General features: G+C 38.9%; 3 protein-coding genes across 5 annotated transcripts; 1 reads left to right on the forward strand and 2 right to left on the reverse strand.

Annotated features, from left to right (window-relative positions):
• Nucleotides 1-516: 516 nt before the first annotated feature.
• LOC146316567 (protein regulator of cytokinesis 1-like) lies at nt 517-9,218 on the reverse strand. 2 transcript variants are annotated; one of them, XM_084734289.1, is made up of 14 exons: nt 9,061-9,218; nt 8,428-8,560; nt 8,205-8,327; nt 7,343-7,576; nt 6,848-7,018; nt 6,576-6,725; nt 6,298-6,445; nt 6,061-6,197; nt 4,837-4,932; nt 4,276-4,422; nt 4,059-4,169; nt 2,398-2,505; nt 2,061-2,167; nt 517-1,051 (listed from the first exon to the last, which is right to left on the reverse strand). In XM_084734289.1, exons 1-14 carry the CDS (start codon nt 9,069-9,071, stop codon nt 1,018-1,020), a joined length of 1,710 nt encoding a protein of 569 aa, XP_084590415.1. In that variant the 5' UTR covers nt 9,072-9,218; the 3' UTR covers nt 517-1,017. The 2 variants fall into 2 exon arrangements, with proteins under 2 accessions (XP_084590415.1, XP_084590414.1); XM_084734288.1 differs by having other exon boundaries at nt 1,994-2,167.
• A 2,490-nt stretch (nt 9,219-11,708) lies between these two features.
• Nucleotides 11,709-16,160, reverse strand: spi1a (Spi-1 proto-oncogene a). 2 transcript variants are annotated; one of them, XM_084733911.1, is made up of 5 exons: nt 15,969-16,160; nt 14,348-14,441; nt 14,069-14,256; nt 12,372-12,537; nt 11,709-12,257 (listed from the first exon to the last, which is right to left on the reverse strand). In XM_084733911.1, exons 1-5 carry the CDS (start codon nt 15,993-15,995, stop codon nt 11,947-11,949), a joined length of 786 nt encoding a protein of 261 aa, XP_084590037.1. In that variant the 5' UTR covers nt 15,996-16,160; the 3' UTR covers nt 11,709-11,946. The 2 variants fall into 2 exon arrangements, with proteins under 2 accessions (XP_084590037.1, XP_084590035.1); XM_084733909.1 differs by having other exon boundaries at nt 11,709-12,278.
• A 2,789-nt stretch (nt 16,161-18,949) lies between these two features.
• Nucleotides 18,950-23,107, forward strand: tmem276a (transmembrane protein 276a). Its single transcript, XM_084734979.1, has 4 exons — nt 18,950-19,787; nt 20,176-20,289; nt 20,373-20,510; nt 22,232-23,107. Exons 1-4 carry the CDS (start codon nt 19,400-19,402, stop codon nt 22,477-22,479), a joined length of 888 nt encoding a protein of 295 aa, XP_084591105.1. The 5' UTR covers nt 18,950-19,399; the 3' UTR covers nt 22,480-23,107.
• The last annotated feature ends 435 nt before the right edge of the window (nt 23,108-23,542 follow it).

Here is a 23,542-nt window from a genome sequence, read left to right on the forward strand (position 1 = left end):
AAAAACAGAAATTTTACCTCACAGAACACATGAATTGCTCGTCCACCACTGCCTCAATCAACTGGTTTATGTTCTTGTGGTAAATCCAAACTAACCATTTAAAACGCTGAGGTCAGTAACACATACTAAAGCAGCAGTGGACCAGCAACTCCTGTGTTGTGCAAAGTAAAATTTCTAATTATTGTTCCTATTGCCACTTTGGAGAGAGCGATATTTGGCTTATCAGACAGCCTTTTCATTGGGGAAACTGCTGTTATATGGCAAAGGAATGCTGTAAAAATATTCTAAGTATACTGTACACTAAGACTGATAGTTTTTTTAGGTGGCTAAACACACTGCTTCTTGAGGTCATGTTGAACACCATCTACCTTACACTGACTATGGACAAGTACCTCATACAATCCCAATTCAAAACATCCAAACTAACAAAAACCTGTGCAACTCAACCGTAGGGGCTAGAATGAAACATTCAGGTAAAATTCAAAATGACACAAGACAATGAATAGGGACACTTAGTTAGGATGAACGTTTTTTTAAAACGTTTATTTACAGTGTGATTTTAAAAAAAGCACCAAAAAATATTTAGATTTGGAGGAGCATATTTAGCTGTCATTCCAGCTGGAGGAAGAAAATTGTGATGCACTGCCTAATTGCTACAGTACTAAACAATGTAGTGCTCTAGATATGGATAATAACATTTAAAAAGACTGTACCCCCCCCCCCCCCACTCAAAAGAAAAATATCAAACAAAGCCACAGCAGCCTTGGTAGAAATATCATTAACCTGCCACAAAACACACACAGCAGAGAAAACTGCTCCAGCAGTAACCCTGAAAGAAAGTCTTAAGAAAAACAGGTTTGATGAAGACAGTGAAATAAGATTGAAATATTTACATTTTTTTTAAAACAAATTTACACTAAAAGTTCCCTCTACCACTGAGCTGCAGGTCCTCCAGTGTTGCAGCAGCTGCTTCGACTCATCACTGATGACTGACGGTGGAGTTCAGCAGTCCTGACTTTACATTCGATTTAGAAGCCTTCGACAGCTCTCTCTGTAAAGAAAAAAGAAAAAGAAAAAAATCACCCGTCAGTATCTCTGTTCATATCTAAGGTCTCAAAATGTTGAAGTCCAATGATTGACTATACAAGTCAGTGTGTGTGGATTCACTCTGTATTAACATGTGATATGGTAATATGAAATGTTGATGTATATATTCATTTTGGAACATTTTAGTCAATGATATCCAGATTTCAAAGTAATGTGCTGGAAAGTTAAACTGTAACCTGTGAACTATGTCATTGAGTCTTGATTGACTTTACTTTGTCAGCTTTTACATAAGAACTTTTTCACTACTTTCTCATGACCTACTGACTTAAAGAAACTGTGTGTTCATTGTGTATTTCTGTATTGTCACTATGAATTTTGATGCAGATTATCAGTTTTTAAAAATGTATTTTTAATTATCAAAATAAATTCAGTTCACTATGCAGTCTTGGCACATGTGTGCATTGTTGCTTTTTAGTTGGTCACTTGGATAATTACCTAAATTGTTCCTGTACAGCCAACAAAACCAACCACATGATGCTTTTTAAAATCAAGTTCTGTCAGCATTCTAAACAACCCTTTTTTCTAAATTTTACAGGTCTATCTTCTACCTTGTTTAAAAACTTTTTTACATAATCAAGAAAGTGTCTGCAGCAACAAAGCACACATTTTCAGACGGGAAAATCTTCCTTCTGATTTACAAGATGCAATTTCTGGGATGTCCAAATCAAGGTCAAACAAATTCTGTTCAAGCCAAACTGATGCCAAATGGTGGCTGCATGGTAAGCCATACATTTAATGTGTTAACTATACACTTGAAGAGAACATTGCCCCTGGTAATACTTCATGGTACTGCAGTATTGAAGAAAATTTTAGCATTTCCCCTCTTAGTTTGTACTTTTGTTCACTTTTTGTACTTGGGGACGAAATTGATTTAAACTGCATTTACCGTAAAGTCCGAATAGGAGCCAGCAAGAGAGTTAAAGGTGCAGTTGTGATCTTGAATATCTTGAGACCTTAGTGCAGCATTTGGAGTATTTCTGTTAAGATGGGAGATGTTCTCCTTGTTTCGGTCCAGTACACGGGGCGTCTTTCCATGTCCAGGGGTTCGCAGGCCAAGACCCTACAATAAAACCAACTAAAATGAGCTTGTGTTTTTTGATACCATTTCAGATTATAGGACCATAATGAGAGTGGAAAAAATACTTTCCCAATATAATGAAAAACTCAACAGCATCACTCATTCTCAGTACACATCCCTCTAGGTTGTTTTGGTGCGAGTTGCAGAATTTTGGATAGATATGATGCGAATTTTGTCAGCGAGATGAGTTCAGAGGATGACAGTGAGCATACCTTGCTGGCAGACAGAGGTGGTTTCTGGATGGAGGACTGGCACATGGTTCCACCGAGGCCTGAACTGAGGAAGCTGGATGGAGTGGAGATGGTTGAGGTGCCATTGAGCTAAGTGGACAGAGGGGGGAAAAAAAAGTGGGTCAGCTTTTACTATTCACCCAGGTACCGTCACTGAACATGCAATACATCTAAAACCATGGCCACACTATTCAATTTTAGCGCCAAAAGATTCTGAATATCACCAACAAGAAAACAGATGTATGAACTGTTCTAACAGACGACCCAGAGGTTGGGGCAAGCTCACTAGTGCCCCAGACGCCCAGACAAATATCAGGCAGGTCTCACATCTGGGTGCGTCTGGGACAACTTGAGGACCAGTGAGAGCAGAAAGGGGCTGAGTAAGGAGGAGAGGAGTCGAGAGGGAGAGAAGGAGATGGAAGAGCACCAGAGCATCAGACAGAAAAACCCAAATATAGAACCACTACAGCTTTTATACATTATATATTTATATCTAAAAATGAGCAAAATGTAAGTGTAAAGCAGCAGTGACTATAAAGTAGCTCAAACCAGCTCCACCTCCAGCAGCGCTGATGCATCTCTATGGAGTGACAGGTCTGGGTGAACACATGCTGCAGCTACACACTGACGGTTAAATATTAATAATCTAATCTCACTTCTGCATGGGTTTAATGACAAAACACAGCTTCCCCCATATGCATTTAGAAGCAGCGGCACACCACAGTTAAAAAAAAAGATGTTTTTTGATAGGAGAGGAAAAGAAAGGACTGAGTCTCATCTCTTTAGAAACCAATATATTTTGCACTGCATTATTTTACTTCCTGGCTAATTAACACACCTGTGAGTAAAGCATATAAAGGGATAGCAAAGGGACTCTGTTTTCACTTAGAAACTTCATCCTCTGCTATGAATGCTTTAAATCCTGGTCATATAGGTCTGACTGTGTGAACACAGCAGTAACGTGCTGCATACTGATGCTTCAGTATTAATAACCTAATGTCACTTGTAGTGTGTATCATCATGACAAAACATAGTTTGGCGAGCAGGCAGACTCTTAGGGGATTTGTCAAGTGAGACATCGGTCATATAATGCCCAAATCACAACTTCATCCCCGTTTCACTGGTAGTTCCACTTCCCCTCAGCCTTTGGTATGACGCACATTGCATAGAGGCCACTTGGAGAGTAGAGGGAGGGATCTTAAAGAAACACTCACCTTTGGTCATTTTGAGCCCACCAGCTGTAGCTTAGCATTATACTTTTTTTTTTTTTATTTAGAAATGTCCGTTTGTGATCTGTATCATGATTATTAGAACTATTACTGTTTCAGGTTCACAATATCTTGCAAAATTGCATTTTTTTTTCTATGTGTGAAGTGTTAATACATATTGTCACTAGTAAATAAATATATATTTTTGCACCAAATGCATGACTACAATGCACTGCGGATGATATACAGCTCAGAATTGTTGACTTGCCCCCTCAGCCCCTCTGAGGGTTGATCTCACCAAGTCTCACCACTTCAGTTTTTCAGACAAATTGAATGGGATCCCCCCTTCAAGGCAAGTGAACAAGGGCATGTTGAATGACTATTGAAACACAGCCACAGTGACCAAGGCATATTAAAACTGCTGCACAATCTTACCTTTCTGACTTTTCCAGGTGTGGGGGTCCCTGCTAGCCGTCTTTTGGATGGTGTTCTCATTGAAGTACCATACAACATGTCCTCCTGTGTCTGTTTAGTCTTCTTCAGTTGCTATTTCACACACACAGACACAAAAGAATGTAGTCATACCAACAACACTTTTGTGGCAGGGAAATTTAAGACTTGGTGTAGTTTTTAAATCAAATTAAAAACATACCCTTTCCATTTTCTCCCTCTCCTTTTCAGTGTGGTGGTGTTGCCACTGCTGCTGCACATACTCAAGAAATTTCTGTCCATTGACCAGGAATTCCCTGCCTGTCTCCTGCTCCCAAATATCAATTTGGGCCTTCAGACTCTTCTCCAGCTGGAAACAGGAAACACTTATATTACCATGTTGCTATGATAACAGATTTAGCATTGATAGTTGACTGGCAGGCTACATTTACATAAATAACAATCCAATTTCCAAAGTGCCCCTCCTTTGTCACAAACTGGTGCTGAACTATTGATTACATAGGAACTACAGACTGAGATTATCAATGTTTAATATCCCCATCTGTTGGCCAAACTTGGTATTGCACCATCTACCTCTCAGTGGTTTTCACTCTCTTCACACATGGTTCACTTGAGCTTGGTTGTTTTATTGCTATTTAATCTAATCTTCCCCTTTTGAATCCCCACTAACAGCTTCTCTTACAAGCAGACATCCACTTAAACAGCAGTCCATACTGCACAGACAGGACACCTCAGCAAACATCAATTTAAAACATTTTCTTACCTTGGGCAAGCTTTTCTGCAAGTCAGTTCTCTGCTTCTCTTCTTTCAGAAGGTTCCCACCTCTGTTGTTGAACCTTGAAGGGTCATTGGCCTTTTTCTGAGATAGAGAGCACACACATACACACACATTACTATACAACTACAAGTCTGTTTTAAATCTTTCCCCACTAAATTCATGAGGATAAAAGAGCTGTCGCCTGAAAGTTGAAGATTCAGATCATCGGTCAGAGAACCCGCTCAGATTGAAGGTCTTCAAGCTGAGCAGTTGTTTTTGTCAGTGTGCATCGCAATAACAGGATAAAACAGACAGAAGTAAACAAAAATGCACAGGGATAACGTTTCAATGGGGAATTATAAATATGGGGAACCAGAAATATTTTTAGATTAGCTGGTGCAGTTATTTAAAAAATCCATGTGACAACATGTGCTGGTAATTAATTGGTGAGAGAAGGTGAAATGAGTGGTTGGTAAACAAGTTTCAGTTCTTGTTTTTTAGCTGTGCCATTGTACGCTAAGCAATGCAACAGCAACACCACTGACACGCTAACAGATATTACACCATTGCAATAATATCTTAAATGGATCCATTTTACTTGACATGCTTAACATGAAATGAGATCTGTGCACTCTAATTTTCAGACATATTTCCTCTGATCTGAAGAAACAAACTAAAGCTGCTTGCTTCACATTGCTAACTCAACCTCCTACTTTGGTTTCAACACTCCACACTAATTTTACATAGGCAGACCTCCCCACAGCTCCACACTGACCGGCTACATACTATTTTTGTATGGCACTATTCTGATGAACATGAACAGTGAAAAATAGTTCACTTAAAAAATTTTTTTTTACTACTTTTATATGCAGTTAAGCAAAGATGCTGCTGAAATAAAACTCAAAGACTGACATGTAAATTGAATTGTTTTTTGGAAATATGAATTATGATATGTAGTCAGCAGAAGTGTATGACAAATAAATAGTACAATAAATCATAATATAATCGCAATACATATCAAATTAGCACCCAAGTATTGTGTTAGTATCAAAACGAGAGATAAGTGTATTCCTCTAGCCGTAGCTGATATAGGAGGTTAGTGTGGTGCAGAACTGAAAAAAAAAAAAAAAAACAGGAGCAGATCATTGAATCTTAGTATTGGACAACCAAATCTGACTCGTTAACTGACAAAACTCTGAGTTGTTTACAGCCCTAGAGGATAGTACTTACGTCAAGTTCCAAGTACAGTGTCCAGTTCTCCTGCCATTTTGTGACTCCCTCAAAGAGTTCTCTGTGGTCCTCATAATACTTCTTCAGGGAGCTGACCTCAGCCTCGTGCAAGCTGAGAAGCTCTTCAGTGAAATCATCTGAGGAAAGAAGACTTGCAGTGAGAGCCACACTCCCTTCATGATGATTGACCGCATATATTCTGTGTACAGGCTTTGTCATTATATAACAGACATTTACCAGCATAATACGGAACAAAAGCTTGCTGCTGTTCTTGGCTGTAGAAGCATCTCTCCCAGAAAAGGGCAATCTCAGCTCTGATGGACTCAATGAAACTTTTCATGCTCTGCAATTTCAGCACCTCTAGACGATCGGCCTCAGCCTGGAGCTGCAAAAACAGAATGCACATTATTAAAACTTGCTATGGAGGTGTCAAAGATGCTTGGTGAAACAACCCACTACTGAACTGTCTGAAATCACTTATTGATGTAAATGACTACATAAGTTAAATTTCTTACTGCCTCCATGTTTCTCTTCTTTGACTTGACCATGTGCTCAGAGAGGGCTTCCCTCTCCTCCTGGGGAATCTGAAGTCTTTCCCACAGCTCCTGAATCTTAGTGCGGAAAGCTGAACAGTGGAGCTCATTCTCAGCCTTGCGTTCTTGTAACTAAAAGGAGGCATTGGGGAAAAAAATCACACATCCATTAGAATATTAAATAATACATGATATTGTAGGCCGTTAAATTATAACATCAGATCAACATCTAGATGCAAATATCACCTAATCACCTGACTGAGTAGTTGTTTAAGAGCAGAAATGTTGTCATCAGACAGACAAAATGCCTCCTCATCCTCGCACATCACATCCACCTCAAAACTGGTCTCTGGGTGCTGCTCCAGATCATCCATGCAAACGACAATCTCCTTTTTGACACTCACAAATTCATCATGCCGACGCTCCTGCAGAGACGAGACAGGTTACTAATATGATAAGAAAATGCACATACGTTTTTTTAATGTAAAAAAAAAAAAAAAAAAACTAAATTTATTTTTTTTTTTTTTAATCCTTATGTAATTTTTGTTCTTTCCGGTCTGAAAAAATGTGGGGCATAGACAAACAGACATACACAGCCAACACTACAAATTAATGACAATTTCCTCTTGTGACTCCTGGCCAGAGTCTTAATTGCCCAGCCCTGTATTGACTATTTTGTTTTGTCCATGCTGTTCTGTCATTTTGTCTTTCAATTTGAAAAAAGGCTGAAAAATGCAAAAGCAGAACACCTTCTCTTTGGTTAAATCATCCAGGTAGGTACGATATGTCTCCAGCTGCTGCAGTGATGGGACGGACTTCTGGTCAATGCAAAATGGGGTAGTACACATAATATCACACAGCTCGCGGTCTTTGCCAATGAGGCCATTAAGCTCTTCCATTCTTTGCTTCTTCTGCTCCCTCAACGCCTCTAGACGGGTGCGGCTATTCTTCTCCATCTGCAACATGGTGCAGCCGTCCTCCTCCTTCACAGAAACTCAGAAATTAGTCCAAACATGTTGGCAGTTTTCACAAACTCCACAAGGTTTAAGGAAATTAATACATATTACTAAGGCTAGCTAAAAGGAACTATTGATATTTTTGATAGCATAAGTTAAAAATGATACAATATCTATTAATTATAGTATTGAAAGTACCAAAGCTATTAAAAGATTTGGGGGCTGATACAGATATTAGGGTCTAAAGAAAATCCCAATACCAATATATCAGTCAATATTCTTTATACAGAATGTATCATACAGAATATATACAGACTAACACTTGAGATAAAGATATATAATTGAGGCAGGATATTTTGCAGTTTCTCAAGAAACTTTGTCCAAAATTATATCAGATTGTTAAAAAATGGTGCATGGTGATGTAGCTTTCATAGGTCAATAATATTGGTTGAATTTGAACCAGAAAGCGTTCAGTATCTTTCATTGTACCAACACTGCATGCAGATTGTTGATTTAATAAAAAAGAAAAAAAAATTGTGTGCCTAGGACTTTCTTTCTCTTTTACCATGTTATTGAGCATATATATTTTTATACTAGTACTGTATCAAAGTTTAAAACACTGGAATCATGACAACTCTATTCTAAGAGACTGTACCTCAAAAAGGGGCATGTTAAGTTCACTGCACAAATCACTGAGTTCTTTCTGATGGGCCTCTATGCTTTTCAGTACTCTCTTCTTGAGCTCCTCTTCTTCTGTAATCATTAGGTCCAGCAAACCCTGCAGGACAAGGGAAACAAAAGGATGTGTCAGTTTGTAGCTCTGCCTCCCTCAGGTCAACAACCAGACTTCAATTACTTTAAAATGATGTGGGACTTACTTTAATGTGTTTGTGAACGTCATTGGTTCTTTGTAAGCGCTGCTCCTCTGGAATCCCGATTTCTTCCCAAATATCCTGCAGCCTAACAAGGGCTCTGTTGAGGTAGGCAACAGACTCTGCTGCGTGGACTTCACTGTAAAGAAATCAGTGGGTCATTTTTCTGGTGTTTAATCACCTGTTACCAGTCAAACCGGTCCAGCATTAGCGCTAAACACTAAACATTAGCGCCAGTGAGCAATTTAAAATCAGGTAACAGACTCTCTTAGTAGCAGAGAGCTAACGTGAGATGCCACAGCCCTTTCATCCACTAAGCAAGCTAACGTCAGCTAGCTTCCTGACGCTGTATTGTAGCATTAGTTGTGACGTTAGGCAGCTATGAGAAAAAATAAGTGACATGAGGTTAACTGAAAACATTAAGTTACCATTCAAAATTACTCATTGCAGCACACACCGACGGCTACTTCGTCCCAGCGTGATACAAGAGCTGTGTACCTCTGCTCACAGTGAAGCTAACGTTAGCTTTATCACAAATCAGCTGGCTAATCAGGAAGTCGTACAGTTTATTAACTGGACAGACAATTGGTATCGTAAACATTTCAGGATACAATCAATAAAAAATACTAAGTTACTAACCTCACTCTCATGATGCCACCGCAGACAGCAAAAAAAAATCTGAAAAACAACCCTCCTTAACTCAAAATGATCTTAAACCAATTAACATCGGCTTGACCAAGTTTCCGTCTGCCGGTTCGTTGGTCGACTCGACGGTGTTTGAAATTCGCACCGAAACAACATCTGGGCTCTGATTGGCTAATCACATTGACGTCAGTGGAAGCCGTTCTGGGTGGCTACCCGCAGAAAGATCTCGCGAGAGTGCTCATTTTAGTCCAAACCATGAACTTTCCCAAACCAAATCTTTTTTTTTGTCCCATATCATATCGTAACCACAGCGTTATCACATTATAAAACATAATAAGTTTGTACAACGTGTACAATGAAGAAACAGTTGTGCAAACCTCGCGAGAGTTTGGCAGATGCAGAGTTCCCTATTAGACATGACCTGTTTTTGGGTGGTACCAACTACCGTCAGTGGGTGGTACTGCCCAATCGCCGGTTAGGAAAATTACAGGCAGTAAATCCTAAAAAAGAAAGGGTAATTAATACTAATTAAGCTGACATGTTAAATAAATATAAAATATATAAGTTAAATAAGAGATCACATGTGTATATCAACAACTGTGCTTCAAAATTATGTATGTATGTATGTATGTATGTATGTATGTATGTATGTATGTATGTATCTATCTATCTATCTATCTATCTATCTATCTATCTATCTATCTATCTATCTATCTATCTGATATCTTAATTCTTGCTGTAATTTCTTTCTTCTGACCCAATAGAAGTGTGTGGTGGTGTTTGTATGTGCAGAGACCGTGCCCTCTTCCTGTATTTTCTTATTTTCTCATTATTTTGCTGTGCTTAGGAAGCTTTACCAATGGCAGTGAGATTCAACAATCAACCACCACATATCTTTGTGGTGCATTTATGAACTGCTTCAATAAATCATACTGATTCTACTTTTAACTCCATTGATCTGGCACATGCACCCTATTCTTGGTTATATGCTGTAATTGTCTCTACTTACTACAGATGTATACTGTCTGTTTTGTGCGTGGGACAGTATTGTTATTATTATCTTTGCCAGGGAATCTTGCAATGTGTGTGTGAATACATGTGTGATCAACAGACCTGCCTCTTGTCCGGAGCTAATCTTGAATACTACTGGACCAATCAGCCTAATTTTTTGTGCACTTTCATGACTGTATGCTGAAGGACATCTGTGATTCACAAATTATTAAAAATATTGAAAAAACCTTTTTTTATGGCTCCACACCGACAGCAGCTGTGGCCACAGGCATGATGTTTTCAGGTCATCCCATTTTTGTGAATGTGATATCTCAAGACCACCTTGAGGGAATTTCTTTAAACTTTGCATAAATGACCACTTGGACTCAAAGATGAACTGATTAGATTTTGGTGATCAAAGTTTCATGGTAACTGTGACCTCATGTCTTTCCCCTTCTTGTGCAGGTGATACATCAGGAGTGCTTGGAGCCACTGGATGGACTGGTTAGATTTTGGTGGTCAAAGGTCAAGATCACCGTAGTCTTGCATAGCCAGACCTCTCTCCACAGCACTCAGCACTGAAGAAAAGTGTGGCTCCACACATACATTTTTCTGTGGGGAAAAATGCTCTGCCTTGTTTGCATTTCTTAAAACTAATCACAAACATCTTGGGTGGTGCTAAGCCCAGGAGGCAGTGATGGTGCCGCTGCAAAATAATATTGAGGGGGAACTTGTTTTGGCGGAACATTTGTACACTGGGAGGCGAGATCTGGTGTTAAAATGACTACATGACTGCAAAAGAAGAGTACAGCTGTTAGCTTTTTTATGTTCATACCATTAGTATCCCAAGCACTAATTTGCCATTTTCAGCGTGTATGTTGCAACTAGGAGTTGCAACTTGTTCTTGTTTCCTAGGGCCTTTGAAAATGTAGATAGCAGATGCTGCAGTGCCACTTGAAGCAAGCAAACAAATTTCAGGATGTAAACCAGCAGTGAGCATCCAGTGAGTCAGACTAAGGTCACTGTGACCTCACTAAAACATATTTAGCCATAACTCAAGAATTCATACACTCATTATGACAAACATACACAGAAATATTTAATAGGATAAAATGATGAGGAGACATTTATATAATTTTGTGACATTTTATGTCAAAAGGTCAAAGGTTAACTTCACTCTGACATCAAAATGTTCAGTTCTCTATTAGTCCTCTGTACTCCTAATAGTCTCCAAGTGAAAACAACATTTTTCTCACTGGAAATGATTCACTCAAATCACACATGTATAGTGATATCTTTCATTTTGTCAGAAAAATAAATCTCTGCTGGCTGCATCTGGCAGTTGTGGAGGCATTGCAGTAGGTGCTTCACCTATTGTTGCCTGATGGGGATCTGCACTCTACTGGGGTCACTCTTCTAGTTGCTTATATTTTGCTGTACTTTCTATTCTTTAGATTCTTTGATTTATTAAAAACAAATAAACGAGCAATGAGTTTTGTTGACATGTTGCCCTGATGTAATGAATTAGAAAGAGAAAACACACTGTGGGGTAGAACGTGCTTGTTTAAAGATGGCCTCTGTTCATGTGAGACATTTAACAAAAGGAATATAACATAATATTTATTTACAAACATTCATGACACAAGGTTGGATTTTTGTTTGTGTCCCTTAAGTTTAATCATCCTTTAATCTTTGTACAAACACTCAAACTTCATGTGAGTCTGAAATTAACTAGTTTATGTGGAAGCAAATGCTGTAGAGGATGTACATTACAAATAAATAAGCTAAGTAAGAAAACTTGGTAGAAAACTAAGTGAAACTGCAAACAGGCGAAAAACAATCTTGACTAGTTTATTTCAGCATGATAAAGCACAGCCTTTTGCTCTCTCTTCAGTGAGGATACTGACGTAAGTAGATGTTCCTCAGCACAGCCTCACTGAACTGGTAGGTTAGCTTCTTCTTCACCTTTATAATCTCTCCAGTTTTACCATAGTTCCTCAGAGCTCGCGCCATCTTTTGGTAGGTCATTTTTTTGCGGTTTCCTTTCTGATTACCCCAGTGGCTGGCCAGAACTTCTTTGTGTTTTGTGGAGAACTGGAAGATGCCCTTTTCCTGGTCCACCCACCAGATACTCTCGCTCATGTCACCGTTTCTTAGCAAGTCCAGGAGGAACTGGTACAGGCGGATTTTTTTCTTGTTGTCTGGATTGGAAAATATGAGACCTGTTCAAGTATATTTGTCGGGTTTTACAGGCTTTAATGTGTCAGTTCATTAGGATTTGATGTCAGTAGAAAATTTGCATCGGAAATACTCACTAGTGTCTTTCCTGAAGGAGGAGTGGCTGTGTTCCTCAAACTCGTCCTCCCCATCTGATACCTCAAGCGGAGGACTCACTCCTCTTTGTTCCTCCTCTGAGTAGTAATGGCCCGGTGAAGCAGAGGGTTGGTACTGGTAGCACAGGGATGGGGTGTAATATGGGATCTTTAGGAGAAATGCCATAGTTAAGTTTGCACAAAGGAGTGATAGAGCGGCAGTGTGTGGTTTTTTTTGTTTTGCAATGATTCACTTGCTTGACATTTTGTTCAAACACTGTTATTGTACTGAAAGAGGAAGTAACTCTGCCAAAATAGAATTCAGTGCTCAGCATAATCACGTGGTGTAGATGGTATTTCAGCAAAAAATATCCCCGACTGTCCACATAATGTACTGTATTTGATGAAACTGCATTTTAAATAATCTAAAGTTTATTAAGAGTAATTCCTGAAAATATATTTAGTTGTTAGTTGTTATGGTGGCAGTCTGAAGTCTGAAGAACTCTTTTTGTTTGATCTAGTCTTCATTTCTAAAGCATGTATATCTACAGATAACAGTCAATTAACAGAATATTAATCAGCAGCAATGGTGTTAATTTATTCCAGCGGCTTCATTGTGATGCCGATTTTCTTGATAAACTTAAATTATGAAAGTAAACTGAATATCTTTGGGTTTTTACCAATTGAAGGACAAATTGTGCAATTTGAATGAGTCAACTTGGACTCAAAATTTATGATGGGCCTTTGTCACACTTCTCTGACACTTTATGGACTAAACAATTAATAAGAAAGTAATCAACAGATGAATCCATAATGATTAGTGAATAATTATCAGTGGGAGCCCTAGTGAGTGCCATTCATCGTCATTTTCTTTTAAAAGGGGGAAAGGACTGTGTTAAATTATTACCAAATCTAACAAAAAAAAAAAAAAAGACAAATTAATACAACTCGTTGTTTGTGTGTGTGTCCTCCTGTTCTTCACTAAGGGGAAATATAGAGTAACATGACTCATGTAAATCACATAATGGAACTTTTTTCCTCTGAGCAAAACATTACTGATGCAAGATGATATTCAAAACTGTCCTTGTGCTACATTTACAGAGTTTTCCCCTGCTTTAGGATGGTGGTTTTGATTGAGTATGTGTGTATAGTCATAATGAGTGTGTTCTTATAAATATGCTCGCGTTGGGTCTTACCATTAGGCAAAGTTCGACAATAACCTCAGGCCTCAAGCTATTTAAAACCTTCCCACTGACTTTGATTATTCTGTGATCTTAGTGTATATCTGCAGGAGTGATTCAGGACAACAGTAGCTAAACTGTGTAAACAAACTGCTCTTTGCAGTGTACAGAGTGTTGAATAATGAAGCAAATCAGCCCCAGCAATACATAAAAAGATAAGAAGTGGGAGGATACTAAAAGACAAAACCTACCCCAGCCACAGTTCACCCTGCTGTTGCTGTCTGGCAAGAGATACAAGAATATCCACTACCATACCACCAAACTACAGAACAGCTGCTTTCTTGGGACTGTGAGACTCCTCAATTCATCCACTGCACTCCACATTATTTATTCAAGGATTGAAAAAGGCGGAAAGAAAGGGATGTGGAGGGCACAGCTTGTGTTCGCCCCAAAATATAAAGATAAAGAGATTCTGTCTTTTCACACTAGTACCATCATTCATTTCTACATTGAACTTACTTGTGGCGACACAGAAAGAGGTCCAAGCGGTGGGTCCAGGTGAAGGGACAGCGGCTCTGTGGCGCTGTAGCGGTAAGGTTGTATCAGCTGTTGAGAAGGCACAGACTGAAGCTCTGTTAGGTGATTCACTGGAGAATTATCAAAGTCCGGTGGCTGGACGCGCTCAGAGTGGAAGGTCCATCTATGGTCTGAGAAGTGGTAGAAGGTATGAGGCACTCTCTCAGTCAGTCATGTAGTGATTCATGCTCTTTTTTAAACAGTTAAATCCAGTGTTCTCACCTTCATAAATCTCCCCCACATTAGCCAGGTAGGGGTACAGTTCTGCAGGTGGGCGATAATCCTCAGGTTCATTTGGGATGCTTTCCTCTGAAGCCTTTGGATGAGAAAAATAGATTTTGTCACTGGGAAAGTAAATGAGTCTGTTTGTTTTCCTAAAATGAAGTCGAATATGACCATTAGCTGTTACACTAGAATTACGTTTACTTCACTTCTTGGATGGATTAGTGTGTGTCAGGGGCCCCCAGAACCAGTGAGAGAAACCACAAAGAGAAACAAAACTACCATAAAGATATATGAAATGACCACAAAGAGAAACAAAACTACCTCAAAGATATATGAAATGACCACAAAGATTAACAAAAGTACCCATATAGAGACATTAAACTACCACAAGACAACATGTAATGACTACAAAGTCACAAAAGTAATATAAAGGGACAAAAAGTACCATAAAATGTATACAAAGAGATGCAAAATGACCAAAATAGAGACAAAAAGTATCACAAAATGTTCAGAGACACAAAATGCCTACGAAGGCACAAAAATACAAGGAAATAAAAAGTACCACAAAAAGACACAAACTATACACAGAAACACAAAATGACTACAGAGACACAAAAGTACCAAAATAAAGAGAAAATGGCTACAAAGAAACGAAAGTACCATAAAAGGACAAAAAGTACCACAAAAAGAAACCAAATGTACACAAAGAGACACAAAATGACACATAGGTACAAAAAATACCGCACACACACACACACACACCATCAAAATCGTGACATAAAACTTTCAGAAGGAGACATGAACTGACCAGAGACAAAAGTACCATAAAATACCACAAAGAGACACAAATTACTATGAAAAGCCACAAAATGAATACAGAGACGCCTAAGTACTATAGAGAGACATAAAACTACCACAAGGAAACAAAAAATGACTACAAGGAGACACAAATGTAACACAAAGAGTGTCTTTTAGTCTGGCTGTGCTCCTATAAAGATGGGTTTGGGGATCTTTTTTTACATGCCTGTATCGAAGGGCACATTGTCTCATAATCCATCCATGTATAAAGATGGGAAAAAGGAGAGAATGAAGTAACAGACAGAGACAAAGAGTACTGCAAAGAGACAAAATATACAACAAGGATGCAAAAAACTACAACAAGGAGGCAAAAAAGTATCACGAAAGAAATAAAATGGCTACAAAGAGACACTGTGTCTCTTTCAAACTGGCTGTGCTCCTATAAAAGAGGGATCGATGGCCATTTACATGTCCTGTTGTCTCCCTCTTTTACTCTTTTTATACTTATCCAAATTTAAAAACAGGAAATGAGTAGAATAAAGTAACAGAAGAAACAAAACCTTAGTTCATACATATATGTACTGAATGTTAAAGGCTACTCAAACACATTTCTTTCTCAAACACAAACAAAACTTAAAAAAAAATAAAATCTTGCTTCCTCTTCTCAAATATACATGCCGATCAATACATTCAATTCTAAGAAAATTTGAAAAGCATGGAATAAACTGTAGAACAAACAGTAAAATATCCTCTCAGTCATCACAGACTCATCCTCTCATCTATTTTGTAGAAGATCAAACAATAAAGCAGTAACACTTACAGGTGATATGACATATCCGTCCATCATGTAAACAAGCCAGGCAGCATGAGAACCGCGGCTCTTGAAGCTTGTGATGAACTTTTTCTTATTGCTTCACAGAGAAAGACGCAATGTCGCTGAGCACTGACTTCACCAGACAAATGGGAACTGAAAGTGAGAAATAAGCTGGACCCTTTACTTTACAATCTGATCCAGTTGTCAAATTGAAGTGATCAGCTAGTTCCTGATGGCCGAGTGTAATGTACAGTATGAGCCAATCATATTTACATGCATTTCCTGCATATAATATTTCAGAGTGATTCATCATTTTTGTGAGCAGATTATAGCAATTGCGTCTTATGTTTAAATATTCAAATATGTGCATTATGGTCCAGCCGGCACTGTACGTTTTTAAAGTTAATTTCCCCTAAATCACACAAAAAATATGTCTTTTGAATCAGTGCCTGCTTTGGGTGATTTAAAGGAATGTATAAAGTTGATAAAACAGGCATTATTTGCTATCGCACATTCAACCCCCCCTCCCCCTCATCAGATCAAGTGCTGCAGTGATGGGACCTGAATCCTGCACTCACTCCTAACACAAAATAAAACCTAAAAGAAAAAAAAGTTTTTTGATTTAACTCTTCATAATCAAGTAGAAAATTCAGACTTTCTACACACGCTGTGCAGGAAAATACAATTTTCTCGCTGTCGGTCTCAACAAGTGACCAGTGAGATTTATTCATGCAGGAATTTTTTGAAGAGTTACTGAACACAGGAGCTGAAACCAAAAGTGAAGTTTGGAATCAGGCATGTTCCTCTTTTAGTTTGGCATTATGGTTTAATTTGAGGAAGTATTGACCAAGAGAATGAAACCAGTGAAAACAAACATGACTGAAATGTCCGGAGCTGCTGCATCCCTGTAACTTGTCTGTGTTGTAAGATGTTAGTAACATTTTCTATGACGCCCATGTCTATAATGCATTACAAACATACTTGTAATGCATTGTATAGCACTGTATAATTATAGTTGTAAACAACAGTTATCATTAGACATTATGAAGCATTTCATGATGACATAAGGTCAAGTATCTCAGTGTCAAGGATCTTATGAAGTAAATTTTAAAATTACTGGTGACTCACTGACTTTTTTAAAACATGGATTTTAGTGTATTATAACATAATGGGTCCTCAAGCGGTCCTTGAGTGGGATGCAGGATATCTCCAGCAAAAGAAGGAATACAGTATTTTTACTTTATCATATTTTTTTTAGAAGAAATGACAAGGGGAGAAATACTTATTCTACACTTTGTACAACAACTTGTAAAACATTTTTTCATCATTTAAGCCATTGCATGCAAAATGATCCATTTCACTATTTATTTGCATATGACTTTACATAAATGATCAAATTGTGAATTTTCTGTTAACAGTACAAATAACATGTTGCTTAAAAAATTCTTATGTAATAATATGTGCTATCTTTCTGTGTACTATAGTATTCTAGAGTATGTTTTTTTCCCAGTAAAATTTGATCTGCTGTTGAAGTCTGAATCTAAAAAGCTCAGTATGCTACACAATAAAGTAACACTCAGCCAGACAAAACAAACATTCTTGTGTAATGCAGTGTCACATGTCAACAAAAAAGTAGAAACAGAGATCAGCATATAAACAACATTTCCAGAATTGACTGCCATGATGAAAAAAAAAACATCAAAGCGATGAAAAACATTTAAACAGTTAATCCGACTCACACGATGACAAAAGAATTTTTCATTTTGGTGGCTTTGGCCAGTGTACTGACAGAATAACTTGGTTCTGAAGGTTGAAGGAAATATTTGTGGTGAGTTTTGCATTTTGCTAACATGCAAAAGAGTTTTGATGTCTCATGAAACAGTTGTGAAAACTGCGCTCACAGTTTAGAGAATGTTAAGACTGGTTGTAATAACTGGAGTACATTTACGAACTGATCATATATCATTTCTAAATGCATAACTTGTTTGATTTAGCAATGACATTTTCCTTCAGTGAGAAACACCAGAGGCAGCGTAGGCAGCAAATTTCATTACCTCACTTAATGTTCCCAATTAGCTCTTAGACTAATTTATAGTCACATTATAAGTCACTCAGTTCAACAGTTATTATAATGCATTATAAAGTTATTATAATGGATAAATATAATACACCATGATCCTTGCAAAAAATATCAGTGAGTGACCAGCAATTTATGAAGTATTATAATACTTAACCATGTAATTCATTATAAAATGCTTTAGAATGTATTATTATTGTTGTTAAAAGCCTTATGAATATTCATGTATTTATAATAGGGCTGTCAACATGGTAAAAAAAAATGTGATTATTCTTATTTTCACTGGATAACTGACTTTTGTTTGAGTCTGTTCCAAATAATTATATTTTCTTACAGATGGAGAACAAGATCTGTAGTACTGGGCATTACTGCAGCACTACAGTATGTCATTATAATGCTGTTTTGTCACATATTTTTCCTTTATCAAAAAATTGCAACTTCTGTGATTTGGATATAGCCCTTGGCCATATTGGCCAATATTTCAGTCAGTCGTGCAGCCCTGGCTCATATAAGAGAATCTGCTTATAGCTCTGTATTAGTAAGTTTATAATGCATTATGGACATGGGGGTCATAGAAAGTGTTACCAATATTTCACCCAGAAAACCCAGAGGCATGTAAATACATCTGTCATGACCAAGTCCTGCTGGACATTAGACATTATTGGCTAAAAACTAATACTTGAATCATCCATGATGCTTTTTGTGAACCTCTAATTGTGTAATTTTGCCATTGTGCATTCCACTATGTTTTTTCATGTTTGTCCCCTTGTGGATGGAAAGTTACCAGATGTGATGAAACTGTTTCCTGTGAACCAAATAGAGAAAATGGGGCCCTCTGCGGAGTTTAGAATAGTCTGTATTTCACAACTGAACACTCGAGACAAGAGCATCTGAGGTGATAGCAGCCTATGAAAACGCGGGGGTGGAGGGAATCTCCACTAGTATCAAACTTTGGCCATCTTCTCATCCAGATCATGCGTGAGTGCAGGCCCAGGGCTTGTTGTGCTCTCAAATATTTGCTCTGTCTCCATCTACTGGAAAGAAATGTGGGACTGGCCAGTATCTAGGCTAGACTGAGTTCAGAGGCAGAGGGGAGACAACCAAAATAGCTCATCGAGGCCCAAATTTATTTACCCTCCTGCCTCGGATTTTGGCTCTTTTCGGCTGTGTGGTTGACAAATCAAAGAAATGAGGGCTTTGGGGTTTCATCTGCGCTTCACGTTTCCTCGTATCGCTGAATTTCCTCCCCAGCTCAGACACTGACAGCAGCAGCAGAAGCAGCAGCAGCAGCAGCCAGGAGCGGAGTCCTGCTGTCCCGTGCAATCATCACGGCACCGAGGCACCGAGAGACGCATGGGACATGGCTGCGATGAGGACTTTAACCGTGGCGGGGCTCTTTTTGGCGTTTTGCGCTCTGGGACTGATTGCAATAGCGATCAGCACTGACAACTGGTACGAGACTGATGCGAGGAGGCACCGGGAGCGCTGCAAGAATTACTCCAACAAAAGGAACGACCCCGGCTACATCTACATCTCCAACAACAACCTCCCGCTCCGCATGTTGCCAAAGGAGAGAAATGTGGAGAGGAGGGGCGAGATGCTGCTGCGGGCTAAGCGGCACTTCTTGCCTCCTGCCCCGGCCATGGAGTCCCTCTGCAGTCGGCAGTACAACTCCACCATCACGGGACTGTGGAGAAAGTGCCACCGGGAGGGCTTCGACCTGGAGACGGAGGATTTGATCTTTAAAGGTTTGTTCTGGGGGGTCATATCATGTGTTTGTTTTGGATATTTGTTGTGTTGGTGCACGAATGCGCTATCCAAGGTGCTGATGCTGCCTGCGCACACACAGCCCCTCCAGGCCTACGCAGCAACACCGCGGAGTACAGTTACAACGCAATCGACGTGCTGTGTTATTTTCCAGCACAAAAGGGCAAGCTGTAGTAACAGAAGCCTCGAGATGCGTACAATAAGCTACTCCACAATGGTGTGGGTGGATGGATGGGTGGGTGGGTGATGGAGGAGGGGGGGTTGGGTGCTTTTTGGGGGGGAGGAGGAGGAAAGAGGAGAAGGGGGGTTGTGATATCCTCTTCATCTGATCTCTATGTGACACCCTCTTTGTGTTGTTTACATCCACAGGATTGGTTCCGCGCTGCACGCCAATAAAATACTACTACTCATCGTCAGTGCTGCCCAGAAATATGCCAATCAATCTGACGAAGACAATACGGCAGGATGAGTGGCACGCACTACGTGAGTATTCATGTTTTTCCTTTCATAATCTGATGAATTAATGTGGAGAAACTTCTGTCACTGCTCTCCTGTGCGCCCCGCAGACCTCCAGAGGATGACCGCCAGCTTCATAGGCATGGCCATCTCCATCATCCTGTTCGGCTGGATCATAGGCGTGCTGGGCTGCTGTAAGGAGCATGATCTGATGCAGTATGTCGCTGGACTTCTATTCCTCATGGGAGGTAAGATGTACTTTACATAAAGAGCAGCAGTACCCTGCATCACCACACAGGGGCAGTAGGCTCTTTGTTAATCAGAGGCTGCTGAAACGATGCATCGCAGGAGATGGAAATGTGTTTTTGTGCGATTACTGCAGCAATTGCAGCAATCATACATTGTTATCTCAATTTTCCTGATTTATTCTCATTATTTTACGTACTTTTTTTGTAGTGCTGCTACTCACAGGTTTGCAGAGAGACATAATTCAAAATTTCTCATATGAAGCATATTTGTCTCAAGGGTGCTATTACTTTTCTTTCTTCGATCAAACTTTTTATTGCTTTTCCAGTATTTAAACATACATCGTAAATTAACAAAGAACGTATGAATATATGTTTAAAAAACAAAAAAGGCAATATGCACATTCCTCTTGATAGCTGGCTATATTGGCTATATAATGCCTATATTATGTTTATTTCATGCGCTATATTATTTTTCTATGACGTTCAATGTAATATTTTGATTCCATCACTATCATGTGCAATATTATTTTATATTAGGTTAGCACTGCAACTAATGATTATTTTCATAATTGATTAATCTCTCCATTTGTCGATTAGTCGATCAGTTAAGATCAATTATTCAATTAACCACTGGAGCTGTGTATCAGGTGGTATTTTGATGCTGATTAGTTGGTGCAATATAACTTATTACCTCTCATTGTCACTGTCAGCATTACTTTAAATGTAATTACCATGACTACTTACTTTATTCAGCTTATGTTTGTGCTTAAGTTATCTTACTTCTTTTGTTATTCAATTAGGCACTTTACTTACTTTATATTTCACTTATATTTGATGTTCTATTGTTATTGTTATGATACTGTAATTTTGGAGCAACAAGGCAAAATAATTTCCTTCAGCATTAATAAAGGTCTGGTTATTACAGTGGAAACACTTCCACCTTTGTCCGCAGGGGCCTCTAAAATCAACACAAAATGAATCTTCCTGGCAATAACTTTAACGCAGGCGTGTTTGATGTAGATAATTGCCACCTGTGTAAGAGAAATGTAGAAACAACAGAACACCTATCTTATACATGTGAAATCATCCAAGGCTTATGGAGATCTTTGTATGATTACTTAAGATCCAAATCCACAAACATAGATTTGTTTTCTTTCCAAAATATCCAGATAGGAGTAATTTAGAACAATAAAAACACTGAAGTACTAATTAACAACATCATTATCGTTGCCAAGTATTCTCTACACAAATGTTGCTCACTAAATGCACAGAAATGCTTGATCAATTTAAAACACCAGGATGTCTTACTCCACCCCGTTGCATTTTGCATTATGCAAGCCAACATGTTTTTCTGGCTATTCTGAACCACAGTCCTTTGTGATGGGCATCTGAAGCAAGATACTCAAAGTTCAAGATGCAAAGTTAGGAGGAAGTAGTATGTAGTATGTAGTATGAACATACTAAAAAGAAAAAGAAAAAGAATGCAATTTGGGTTAGGGTTAATGCAGGGCTAATTGTCACCAAACTTGGTACCTACCATTTTCAGATGATCCAGAACAACACTTACGAGTTTGTTTTTTGGGGATCAATTAGCGTTTGTCTGTAATAGGTTACCAAACTTTTGAAGTCCATAACTCTTCAATGCAAATTGCTGAAAAATCCACATTGTTTCTTTACATATATCTCCTGTAAGAGATTTTTTTGTTTTTTCTCTCTGGCAGGGACATGTTGCATCATCTCACTCTGCACATGTGTGGCTGGGATCAACTTTGAACTGTCCCGCTACCCTCGCTACATGTTTGGGATCCCAGAGGACATCAGTCACGGTTACGGCTGGTCCATGTTCTGTGCGTGGGGCGGACTGGGCCTCACGTTGCTGGCTGGTTTCCTGTGCACACTCGCTCCTTCCCTGTACCCTCCACACACCCCTGTGGTGCACAAGCCCCGGCAGGAGAACGGCTGCGTGTGACAGACCGCCACACATCTAACAGACACCTGTCTCATCCTGAAATAGTGACGAGCCCTGTCCCACAGACAGTTTCACCTGCAGGGACTCAGAGCAGAGACAGAGAGCCTTCATGCAGCTTGGCACAGAGGAAGCACAGGACAGGACACTGGCTCCTGCTCACATGAACATGAAAAAGAGGTGGCATTTGACTGAAGACGATTTCAGTTCCTCTGGTGCTTTTTTCTGTCCCTCTTTATGAATGAACTGTTCAGTGTTATTGCTTGCTCTTCGAGAGGAGAATAGTTATACAAATTTTCTTCCTGTAAAATCTGCTAGTTTGAGAAGAAGAAAAAAAGAGAAAAAGAAACACTGGCAGAAGATCAATAGCACAACTTTGAAATCTGTATTGAAGATCAAACTATGGATGTGTATCATCACATTTCAAAGGGCAACTGTGTATCACTATGTACCCATTCAAAACAAAATATGTACATGTACTTTTTGAATTGTATGTATGCAGATGCATTTGTGTTTATTCAACGAAAAATATGAGCATTAAGACCAAACTGTGTTTGAGGGAAATGTTTTGTTGTTCTTGAGGTCTTACCCCATCAAAATATTTTTGAAAAATAAAACAGCAATGCAAAACTTTTTTTTTTTGCCTGTGTACCACTGAGCTGATGTGATATTACAGGGTCTCCATAGGTTCTTGTCAGGGCTGCAGCTAAAGATTATTTTCATCATTGTTTAAAACCACTACAAGGAGTTTTAAACTGGTTATGAACCAGTTTCAGTTTATCACTGATGGCTGTATGTGATCCACATAAGTTACCCATCAGTGAGAGGCTTGGCTATTTCTGTATGGTTATTCTTAACTCCTGCCACTGGGTCGGATTCTCTGTGAAATCAGATGAAATGAGCCTGTGTTTACATTTTCCTCTCAAGTTACAGTAAGCAGTTTGTTAGCCAGTTAAAATGAAGCACAAGGAGATTTTTATTTAGAACATTTTATTTTTTTATGTCATATTCACTCATTACTGTGGAAACACTGCTGTGTTTAAAAGTTCCTTGTAGTAGTTTTAAT

The sequence above is a fragment of the Lutjanus erythropterus genome, chromosome 13 (assembly GCF_056507025.1).
Source record: "Lutjanus erythropterus isolate fLutEry1 chromosome 13, fLutEry1.hap2, whole genome shotgun sequence".
Lineage (NCBI taxonomy): Eukaryota > Metazoa > Chordata > Actinopteri > Lutjaniformes > Lutjanidae > Lutjanus > Lutjanus erythropterus.

Bases quoted from the DNA above. Each gene is read 5' to 3' on its own strand.
- tmem276a (XM_084734979.1), top strand. From the start codon at position 19,400: ATGGCTGCGATGAGGACTTTAACCGTGGCGGGGCTCTTTTTGGCGTTT. The intron at 20,290-20,372 runs GTGAGTATTCAT...TGCGCCCCGCAG, and splicing joins GGATGAGTGGCACGCACTAC to ACCTCCAGAGGATGACCGCC. The intron at 20,511-22,231 runs GTAAGATGTACT...TCTCTCTGGCAG, and splicing joins ACTTCTATTCCTCATGGGAG to GGACATGTTGCATCATCTCA.
- spi1a (XM_084733909.1), bottom strand. From the start codon at position 15,995: ATGATGGACGGATATGTCATATCACCT. The intron at 14,257-14,347 runs GTGAGAACACTG...ACCACTTCTCAG, and splicing joins TGTGGGGGAGATTTATGAAG to ACCATAGATGGACCTTCCAC. The intron at 12,538-14,068 runs GTAAGTTCAATG...TTTCTCCTAAAG, and splicing joins CTCTTTCTGTGTCGCCACAA to ATCCCATATTACACCCCATC.
- LOC146316567 (XM_084734288.1), bottom strand. The intron at 8,328-8,427 runs GTAAGTCCCACA...CTTGTCCTGCAG, and splicing joins ACGTTCACAAACACATTAAA to GGTTTGCTGGACCTAATGAT. The intron at 7,577-8,204 runs GTACAGTCTCTT...GTTTCTGTGAAG, and splicing joins TTAACATGCCCCTTTTTGAG to GAGGAGGACGGCTGCACCAT.